Source organism: Callithrix jacchus, chromosome 21 (genome assembly GCF_049354715.1).
Source record: "Callithrix jacchus isolate 240 chromosome 21, calJac240_pri, whole genome shotgun sequence".
NCBI classification, from domain to species: domain Eukaryota; kingdom Metazoa; phylum Chordata; class Mammalia; order Primates; family Cebidae; genus Callithrix; species Callithrix jacchus.
The window spans coordinates 50,932,922-50,943,157 of record NC_133522.1 but is presented as its reverse complement, the minus strand read 5'-3'; the positions used below and the strand labels follow the sequence as shown (position 1 = coordinate 50,943,157).

The following is a 10,236-nucleotide window of genomic DNA, read 5'->3' as shown; positions in this document are numbered from 1 at the left end:
CTGTGCCGTGTCACACACTCTCAGCCCAGCGAGCTGCACGTACGTGTTACCCACGCTTAGGTTTGGAGACCTGGTTTGTGACTGTGGTTTCACAGGCTGTCGATGTCCCCTACTTTTCCGGATGTTCCCCCAGGTATTTGTTTGCTTTTTGTTTTTGTTTTTGAGACAGGGTCTTGCTCTGTCATCCAGCCCAGACAGTGTCCATCACAAAAAAAAAAAAGGAAGAAAGGCTGGGCACCGTGGCTCATGTCTCTAATCCCAGCACAGAATTCAAGACCAGCCTGGTCAATATAGTGAAACCCATCTTTACTAAAAATATAAAAATGAGCCGGGCATGGTAGCACACACCTGTAATCCCAGCTACTCGAAGGCTGAGGCAGAAGAATCACTTAAACCCATGAGGTGGAGGTTGCAGCGAGCCAAGATTGCACCACTGCACTCCAGCCTGGATGACAGAGCAAGACTTGGAAAAAAAAAGAAAAAACTGCAGCTCTGACCTCCTGGGCTCAAGCCATCCTCCACTTCAGTCTCCTGAGCAGCTGGGACCACAGATGTCTGCCACCATGCCTGGCTAATTTAAAAAAATGTGTTTGTAGAGACAGGGTCTTGCCATCCTGCCCAGGCTGGTCTCGAACTCCTGGGCTTGAGGAATCCTCCCGCCTTTGCCTCCCAAAGTGCTGGGCTTACAGGCATGAGCCACCAAGCCCAGCAGTTCCCCGATTTTGAATCGGCATTAATAGCTTTAACTCTGCTAACCAGAGAATCTGTTAGGACAACTGACTACATAGAGACTAGAAAAGGGAGACGCTCGAGCATCTCAAAAGATAGGCTCCTTAACAAGCATCTGGCAAATTTAATATTTAGTCCTAAGTTTAAGGCACATAACCACAAGATATTCAGAAAGCTAGAAAGAGTCGGAAGCTCCTGAACCCGTAACGAACATGGTATTTGATACATTAGGGCAGACACCAGCAAACCTTTCTGTGAAGGCTCAGATCGTGAATATTCTAGGTCATTCAGGCAATCCTGCCTCTGTCTGGACTATTTAACACTACGGCTGTGGCATGAAAATAGCATCAGATGATATGTAAAAGAATGAGCATAATTGTGTTTCAATAAAACTTTATTTACAAAAAGAGACCATAGGGTGGATTTGCCCCACCCCGGCTGCCGCCAGTTTGCAAACCCCTGCATTAGACCCGTTCTCATTAGTCAGACACAAGAGAAAGAAGCTTGGTTTTATACCTGTGTCCTGGCCAAGCACGAGAATATATACAAAGTATAAATATTAGAAAGGCAGAGATACAACGATAATTATTTGCGTAATTATCTGACTGTTTACCTAAAAAGTTCACAATAATGAATGGACAAACTATTAGAATTACAAGTGGCCAAATGTAACATCATACACATCAGTCAACAGTGTTTATTAAAACAGCAACACAGAATTGCATTTCATGGGAAAGTGTCCCACTCATTGTCACAAAAACGTCATGGATTTCATAAAATATTTAACCACAAACCAAGAAACGAGGGCCTCTGCCGTCAAAGAAATCTAAAACACTGCCAAAGTTCTAAATTAGTTGAGAGCTAGAATCCATTTTCTTTCTTTTTTTTTTTTTTGAGACAGAGTTCTGCTCGTTACTCAGGCTGGAGTGCAATGGCGCAATCTCCGCTCACCGCAACCTCCGCCTCCTGGGTTCAGGCAATTATCCTGCCTCAGCCTCCTGAGTAGCTGGGATTACAGGCACGTGCCACCATGCCCAGCTAGTTTTTTGTATTTTTAGTAGAGACGGGGTTTCACCATGTTGACCAGGATGGTCTCGATCTCTTGACCTCGTGATCCACCCTCCTCGGCCTCCCAAAGTGCTGGGATTACAGGCGTGAGCCACCGCGCCCGGCCTGAATCCATTTTCAAGTTGGACTCTAAGTCACATGAATGACAATCTTCCAAACTGTCCCGTGAACTACATGAATCCCTTAAAACTCCCACGGGACTGCCGTGGGCCTTGACACCGCCTGTAAACTTGACGTGGGAGAAGAGCCGAGCAGACTGGCAGAGGAATGCTTTCGAGAGGCCTGGGGAGGGAGCCTGCCGTAAAGCTGTCACCGTGAGCCTGAGTTCCTGCAGAGAAACAGAAGCGAGTCCGCCAGTCAGGACTGAGGAACAGAGACAGTGCCCAGTATTTACAGGGACGTTTACGGTGATGGTGGCATTTCATGTCGGTCAGTGAAGAAAAGATTCTTTTTTCAGTAAATCATCTGACAACTGGCTACGTATTTGCAACAGAAAATGTGAGAGCCGTATCTCACACAACCACAAACAAAATTCCAGTGGATTAAAGAGCTCACAACGTGCGATGGAGTGACTGGTGACGTGTCCCCAGCATTCCTGTGACCCCCAGCGACACAGTTCCCAAGTGCAGGGTTCTTGGGAAGGCGGTCTGGTTAGCCAGGAACCCGAGCGTGTGACACCGTGAGCCAAGACTCCTCACTCCAGAACTGCGGGAAGGACGGTTCTGTTGCTTCAGCCCCAGTCTGCGCTCTTTTGTTCTCAGCCCGGCTGATGAGAACACTATTAGAATGTTAGAAGCCACAGCCGCAGAAAGACGGAAGAGACATCAAAGTTTGTTTCAACTGTCTTGCTGCAAGAAACACCCTTTAAGTAACGCCAGAGACTCAGGAGTCCTAAGAAAGGGGGGGTGTGGCCAGTCCCCCAGTGCCCCTGGTGCTTGGGCTGGGTGACAGGTACACAGGGACTCATGGCGCTCACTTCGTAACTATTTTTCACATTAAATATATCCAGAATTTAAAATAGAACACCATCTACAAGGCTAAGAGACCAGCAAGGGGTGCAAGAAACCGCTTTCAAACTACCGAGGTGTCCCAACAGGAAAACTATCGGGCAAAAGATCTGGTTAAGCAATTTACAGAGAGGAACCCCAGGCTCGGCTCCCGCAGGACAGAGGAACCCCAGGCTCGGCTCCCGCAGGACAGAGGAACCCCAGGCTCCGCCCCCGCAGGACAGAGGAACCCCAGGCTCCGCCCCCGCAGGACAGAGGAACCCCAGGCTCGGCCCCCGCAGGACAGAGGAACCCCAGGCTCGGCCCCCGCAGGACAGAGGAACCCCAGGCTCCGCCCCCGCAGGACAGAGGAACCCCAGGCTCCGCCCCCGCAGGACAGAGGAACCCCAGGCTCCGCCCCCGCAGGACAGAGGAACCCCCCAGGCTCCGCCCCCGCAGGACAGAGGAACCCCCCCAGGCTCCGCCCCCGCAGGACACAGGAACTCCAGGCTCCGCCCCCACAGGACAGAGGAACCCCCCAGGCTCCGCCCCCGCAGGACAGAGGAACCCCCCAGGCTCCGCCCCCGCAGGACAGAGGAACCCCAGGCTCCGCTCCTGCAGAAGCTGGAGACTCTGCCGACTCCATCAGCATGACGCAGGGGGTCCCCTCCCTGCACCCACGGCTCCCCACAGGGCCCTCTGTGCACCTGAGGTGGATGGTAGTGATTCGTCTACGCCTCCGTCTGCTCCTGAGAGCAGCGCCCTTCACATCTGCGTCCCAGGCCCCACCAAGCGCAGGACACACAGGCCCTCGCAAATTCCTGGAATGAGTGAACAAGGTGGGGAAGGTCGTTTTCAAGACTTCTGGCCCTTCTCCTTTTAGTCTCTAAACCTCACACTTGCACTTGATGCCTTCCCTCTGGAGGGATGAAACAGACACCGCCCGGGCCAGGGCTTTGCGACGTTCATGCTGAGGCTCAGGGCCAGGCTCAGCAGTCATGGATTTGCCACCGTGAACCCGGCGGTCAGGGCCTGCTCGGGAATCAGGAAAACCTCCGGATATGCTTCATTCCAGGGAGGAGAGCCCTGCACCCCGCCCCGCCCCGTCTGCTTTTCCACTGACGCCATCACTGGAGAGGGAGAAGAGGAGCCCTTGGAGGCTGCCCCTCCAAACATAAATAAGCAGCCGGGTCCAGCACAGGGCATGACGCACTTTTTACCTCTGCCAGCTTTTCAATCCCAGAAAGTCCTGTGGGACAGATTCTCACAGTCCCCAGTGGTCCCCAGCCGTGACCCCCGCTCACCCCCCACATTTCCTGCCTGGTGGCAGCTGGAGACCCTGCCTCCAACAGCGGCCCCAGGCCACGGAGAGGCGACCCCACGGGGAGCGGATGTTTATGAAGCTCCTCTTGGAGGGAATGCTGCCCCCAAAGCCGAATGCTCCCCTCTCAAGGTACAGGCAGTGGAGCTGTCACGAACCAGTCACATCCCTTTAGAGCCAAACTCGGGCTCAGAACATTTGTGAATGCTTTTCTGAGCCACCGAATGTGTGAGTGGCGCAATCTCTGTTTTCATTCCCTGAGACACGGGGCTTTCTCTCCCAGAGACCCATGCTGGGGAAGCTTCACACCACAGGCCTTGCCTCCAGCCTCCCACCCGCCACGCAATGCTGAGGAAGGACAGGCCCTCCCCTCCCAAGGGGTCAGGATGGAGAAGCCCAGGTGTGGGGGGAATTCTGAGCAGGCATGGTCTCCCCCAGGTCTGGCATCCCCGCAGGGTGGTACCTGGCCCTGAGCCCAGGCTGTACCTCCCCCACATGTAGCCGCTGGGATGTGTCCAGGGCTGGACAGGAGGCGGGCGCCCAGGTGCTCCCCAAGGCAGAAGGCTTGGGTTCTGCTTCAGGGCAGGTGGGCCAGCAGAGCCCTCACTGTGACCCCCCAGACCTCTGCAGGCACTGGCCAGTCTCTCCTGGGAGGCAGGCCCTGCCATGCTGCAGGTCTCCTGGGGCGCAGGTGCCCTGTACAGTGACCACAGGTGGCTGCCTTGGGATCAGCGCACCCCTAGGAAACCCCGGGCACCTTCGCTGCTGGGTCACTTGGTGGCCTGGGACCCTCGGGCGCCTCCTCCGTCCACGGAGCTGGCCAGGCTGTCTGTGGGAAAGTGTTGACTCGAGGGCCCCAAGCTCCTGTTATGAAGTCCTCTGAGTGTGGTCTCTGGCCCTGGAAAAGCAGACTCCTTGCCCTGCCACTGACTCACAGCGCTGTGACCTCCCTGTGCACTTCCAGGCACAAAGGCCAGGCTTTGGTTACTGGGGAACTGTGTTGTGCAGGGAGGGAACCCATGAGTCCGGAAGCTCCTGACACGTGAACCTGCTCATTCGCTTTGCAACGGACAAGCAGGCCTGCACCGGGTCCCTGGCGTTTGCTCTAGTCCCTGCTCCTAGAAGAGCCCTCCTTGGGTCCTGAGCTCAGGGGTCCTCGGCCGCTGGGTCCATTCTCTGTCCACTCCCACTGGCCAGCCTCCCTCTGCCAAGGGACAGCTCCCTCATCTCCATGGCAGGGGAGTCTTGGGGGCAATGGTGACATCCCCAACTGCCCTTCTCTGCTATTCACTGCTGACTGGGCTCCCAGGGCCACCCCTGTCGGGCAGGGAGGCTGGGAGGTGGTGATGGGTGTAAGTTCCAGCCATGCTGAGATCTGACGGGCCCCTCCCCATCTGCATGTCTCTCGGGAGGGGACCCACATTCAGTGCACCTGTCCACCCGCTGTGGGTGTTCTGACTGGGGGCCTGTGGCCCACATCCACCTTGGGCCCAGGGCTCACTCATGGGGCTGGGGCCTGGAGTGCCCACAGCTGACCCTTCTGAATTCTGTAGGGACAGATACTCAGGGCCCAGCAGGGGGGGAATGATGGGCTCTCACAGGTGTGGCCCCAGGACCACAAGCTGCATCTGCTGCATCTGAGCCCAAACAGCCTCCTTCCCCTCAGGTGAGGTTTTGCAGGGAGCTGAGTGAGCTGGGAGCAGGTTGGTAGTTGGGGAGGAGCTCCAGCAGGGGCTGCAGAGGCCTAGGGCCTGCCCTCAGGGGTCACAGGGGACGGGAGAAGCTTCGGCAGGGGCCGCAGGGGACGGGAGAGGCTTCGGCAGGGGCCGCAGGGGACGGGAGAGGCTTCGGCAGGGGCCGCAGGGGACGGGAGAGGCTTCGGCAGGGGCCGCAGGGGACGGGAGAGGCTTCGGCAGGGGCCGGGAGAGGCTTCGGCAGGGGCCGCAGGGGACGGGAGAGGCTTCGGCAGGGGCCGCAGGGGACGGGAGAGGCTTTGGCACGGGCCGAAGGGGCCCAGGGCCTGCCCTCGGGGGTCACAGGCGATGGGAGGCTTCAGCAGGGGCCGCCCAGTCTGCTCTTCTCTCACGTGTTGGAGCCTCTCCTTTCCCTGCTGGACACATGGATGCAGAGCTTGGCAAAGCTGCGATTCTCCTGTCCCCTGGCATGGAGCTCCGGGGAAGGGCTCTCCTGCCCTCTCGTGGCAGCCTCAGGGCAATGGCCTGTGGGCCCGAGAGCCCCTCCTTCGCTGTGTGAGCTGCTGGTCACAGAAGAGACTGTGCTGTGCAGGGAACGGAGCCACTTTCTGAGACTCAGACACAGACTTTCTTGAAAGACCCATAAAACCTCTTCCGGGTCATTCCTGATGAGGACCTCAATCCAGGGGTCAACAAAAGCCTCCCCAACCTGAAGGAAGCAGCCCAGGCAGGGAGGAGAAAGGCCAGAGCTCACAGAGGCGGAGGGGTGCCAGCCTGGAGTCTCCCCGCTGTGGCATCCAGCATGTGGCTTGCCTGCTCTTCCACCACTGTCACCCAGGAAGAAACACTGGGTGGGGGATAGTCCCCGGGCCTGGAGCAAGGCCAAGCCTTTGCCGTGGAGAAGTGAGTTGGGCCTGCTGGAGACAGTGTGGGCTCTGGCCTCTAGGTCGTGAGCACAGAACTACCCGTAGGACCTGGGTCTGTGGGCTCCAGCTAAGGCCACCGAGTCTAGCAGAGCGCCACCAGGAGTCCTTGCGATAGAGCCAGTGGGGTCAGGGCTGGCCTGTCCCAAGGAGCCCGGGGCAGGGGTGTGCCCACTCAGTTCCCCGGTGGCCTTGGCTGGTCCACTGATTTCTGGGTCGGGTGTTCTGCGGCCCCTCCATAGAGGGTCGGCTTCCACTTGGGCGCTCACCTCCTAAGCATTGATCACGGACATCTGAAAGAAGTGTCTGTTCACAAAAGCAGCACCGCCATCTTCGGAGGTGGCGGCCTGGGCGTGGCTGCAGTGTTGCAGCAGAGGGCTGCAGAGGCGTGGCTGCAGCAGCTGTGGGTCCCCTGTGGGGAGTGCTGCATAGAGGTGTGGCCTGGGCGTGGCTGCAGTGTTGCAGCAGAGGGCTGCAGAGGCGTGGATGCAGCAGCTGTGGGTCCCCTGTGGGGAGTGCTGCATAGAGGTGTGGCCTGGGCGTGGCTGCAGAGGCATGTCTGCAGCAGCTGCAGGCCCCCTGCGGGGAGGGCTGCACGAGTCCAGGACTCATGGGTATATAAGAAGGTATGTTCAGGTAAAGGCAGGAGGGAATGGCTGGGTCAGCCATCTGTCCTATCTGTCCTGAGGATACACTGCAGGCTCTCCTTATGCAAGATCCTACTAAGCGCTCTGGACGGATCACCCTGGCGACGGGGCCTCTTTCTCTGGAATGCCACCCAGCCCATCTCAGGGGGTTTGAGGCACTCCCTGGTGGATATTCTAGTCACTGCTTTCGGAATGACTCCAGCTATGGGTTCAGCCAGGATGGAGCACAAACTGTGAAATGATTTCCAAAGGGCACAGCTCCCATCAACTGTGTCTGAGGGTTCCGGCCACTCCACTCACCCATCAACACTTGGTGTCCAGTGGTGACAAGGGCATCCCACTGAGATCGTCATGTTTACTTCCCTTCCTATCGGCCATTCGGGTTCCTTCCTTTGTGTCAGGCTGGCTACCATCTTCACGTCAGATTCCTGGATTTTAAAAGATCTTTATATGTTCCAGATACAAGCCCTCTGACAGATCTGTTATTCTGAATATTTTTCCCGTCGATGGCTTGCCCTTTAAGTGTCTTTCGAAGACCAGAAAGGCTTACTTTTTGATGAAGTTCAACATCTCTTATTTCTTTTTTAAGCTCATGCTTTTGCGTCTGGCTGAGGTCTTTTTCCCCCCGAGCCTTTGTCCAGCACCTGGCATTTCTGGGTGCTGGGACTCCACTCTGACCTGCATGTATATCCTCTTCCTGCAGCTTTAAAAGAACCCTATTAGGGGTTAGTCAATTTTAATTTTTGCTTCATATAGTGTAAACCAAAAGTAGGATTCTAACCCTCCTCAACCAACTGAATGGACCCCTCCTCTCCAGCAAGGGGGTTGGACGCGCCTCATCATACGCACCTCCCTTTGGAGTTCAGGTGCAGCTGACCAGCACTGGCATTAAAACAGGTCATAAGACTGACAGAGCAGACTCTGTAGTAATAAGACGCCAAGTTCCAATCTGACTCTGGTACAGCATCATGTGACAGCAGGCCCTGAAAGGAGCAGTGTATTTTACCCAAAATAGATCTCTTTGACAAATTTAGAAATAGCCCCGCAAAGCTGTCTCCTGTGGAGAAATTCACATCTTGTAGACACTCCCCTTCTTTTTCCAGCTCTTTTTCTGATTCTGAAGAGACTGGCTGAGAGTCCAGTGTCGTTTTGTTTTGTTTTTGTATTGCTAGTAGAGACGACTGTGTTTCACCACGCTGGCCAGCTGAATAGGAAACATTTGCCATGTGTTGCCTCTAAGGTGAACACCTATGAAGCGTCATCTACACATTAAGAACCCTGGTCTCCACAGCCCCTTATCTTAACCCAGACACTCTTCTCTATGGATTCCAGGCCTTTAGACCATAATTCTTTCAACCAATTGCCAATCAGAAAAACCTTTGAATCTCCCTGTGACCTGGACGCCTTTCCGCTTGGAGCTGTCCTGTTTCTGGGCCAAACCAATGCACACCTCACATGCGCTGACCGATGCCTATGTCTCCCGAAATGTACAAAACCGAGCAACCCAGCCACCTTGGGTGCAAGTTCTCAGGACCTCCTGAGGCTGTGTCACGGGTCCTGGTCCTCCCATTTGGCTCAGAATGAATCTCTTCAAGTATTTTCCAAAGTTTGGCTTTTTTAGGCAACAGGCGGACAGATTCCTTTTGCTAGTTTTCTGAAATGCTCTGTGTCTAGATGCAAAAGACACTGGTCTCTGGTTCTATTGTCTGGTGATGGCTGACTTTGCCGTCAGGGCAACGCTGGCCTCACACACCAGGCAGGGCTAAGCGGCCCCTCCTCATCCGCATGCCTATCATTGCTTTTCTAAGTACCAACCACCAGCTTGGTCCTCTGGGCCTGGAATTTTCTGTGGAAAATTGAGGACACTTGATTACAAATTGATCTCAAATTTAATTGAACAGATAATGAGCGTTCCTATGTTCTTTTTTGGTAACTGGCATCCTTCCAGGATTTCGTCCCGTTATACTGTTTTGGGGGCTGCCTGCACTAGAGCAGCGTGGGTCCCCTCAGAAGGCCAGGCTTGCCAGCGCCGCGCCCCAGGCCAGTCGGCCAGTGCTGGTGCCCTCTGGAGCGCGGAGCTGCCTGGAAGCTGCGGTGTGCGGTGGCGGCGGGAACGCCCTTGGCTCCCGAAACCAGACCTGTAATAAACCCTCACAGAGGGGGCCAGGCGCGGGCGGCGCAGGGGCTGCGGCTCCGGATCCGGATCCCCGCGGGTCTCCCACTCACCCCACGAGGCCCCGCGCCCCAGTAGCACAGTCCCTCCAGGGCTCCTTGGAGGCCCACGCCCCAGCCCGGGTGACCCCTCCCCAGGGCTCCAGGGCTGGGGAGATCCAGGAGGCCGCAGGCGCGAGCTCCACGGCACCCCAGACCAGAAACCCAGGCTCTAATGCGCGGCTCCCACCCCCTCCCCAACTCAGGGGGCGCGTGCACCCGGCGCCGGCCCAGCCTACCGACCGCCCGTGTCCTGGCCCACGCAGTCCAGCCTCCTCCACGGACCCGCCCCCGCCGTCCAGCCCTCCCGGCCCCCAGTCTGGCGCCCCCTCCCCACTGGCCCCCAGTGTCCACGGGCCTCCCACCCCGGGACCTCCCGGGCGCGCGGACCCTCAGGAGCCCCTGAATGGGCTGCGCCAGGTCGCCCCCGACAGCACCAGCGCGCGCCACCGCCACCGGGACCGGGACCGGGACCGCGATGCTACTGCCGCCCGAGCGCTCAGGAGGGTGGAGAAGCCGCACCCGCGCAGTTCCGGATCCCGCCTCAGCCCGCCGGGGACGGCGCCTACGCATGCGCGGGGAGGTGGGCTCTGGCGTTGCCGTGGCTACTGGGCACCCGTTCCGCGGGCGGAGCGTGTTTCCGGGGCGGAGCGCGTC

The 10,236-nt window shown here is 57.0% G+C and overlaps 1 protein-coding gene and 1 pseudogene across 5 annotated transcripts; one reads left to right on the top strand and one right to left on the bottom strand.

The window, feature by feature from the left end:
* Positions 1 to 1,105: 1,105 nt before the first annotated feature.
* Positions 1,106 to 10,130, bottom strand: LOC128930350 (uncharacterized). Of its 5 annotated transcripts, none has more exons than XR_008478312.2 (5): positions 8,218 to 9,866; positions 7,919 to 8,084; positions 7,669 to 7,796; positions 2,353 to 3,604; positions 1,106 to 2,125 (listed from the first exon to the last, which is right to left on the bottom strand). XR_008478312.2 is itself a non-coding variant. In XM_054248993.2 (5 exons), exons 2-5 carry the CDS (start codon positions 8,592 to 8,594, stop codon positions 2,899 to 2,901), a joined length of 1,377 nt encoding a protein of 458 aa, XP_054104968.2. In that variant the 5' UTR covers positions 8,595 to 9,214; positions 9,970 to 10,130; the 3' UTR covers positions 1,106 to 2,898. The 5 variants fall into 5 exon arrangements, 2 of the variants coding, with proteins under 2 accessions (XP_054104968.2, XP_054104966.2); XM_054248993.2 differs by adding an exon at positions 9,970 to 10,130 and having other exon boundaries at positions 1,106 to 3,604; positions 8,218 to 9,214; XM_054248991.2 differs by adding an exon at positions 10,102 to 10,130 and having other exon boundaries at positions 1,106 to 3,604; positions 8,218 to 9,214.
* On the top strand, positions 3,998 to 4,577 carry LOC144580707 (putative uncharacterized protein encoded by LINC00205; annotated as a pseudogene).
* Positions 10,131 to 10,236: the final 106 nt, after the last annotated feature.

What these genes read in the sequence shown, in the direction of transcription:
- LOC128930350 (XM_054248993.2), bottom strand. Translation starts at nt 8,594, where the DNA reads ATGGCAAATGTTTCCTATTCAGCTGGCCAGCGTGGTGAAACACAGTCG. An exon ending in CACCTGAACTCCAAAGGGAG is followed by an intron (nt 8,085 to 8,217) that starts GTGCGTATGATG and finishes AACCCCTAATAG; the next exon opens with GGTTCTTTTAAAGCTGCAGG. An exon ending in ATGTTGAACTTCATCAAAAA is followed by an intron (nt 7,797 to 7,918) that starts GTAAGCCTTTCT and finishes TTTAAAATCCAG; the next exon opens with GAATCTGACGTGAAGATGGT.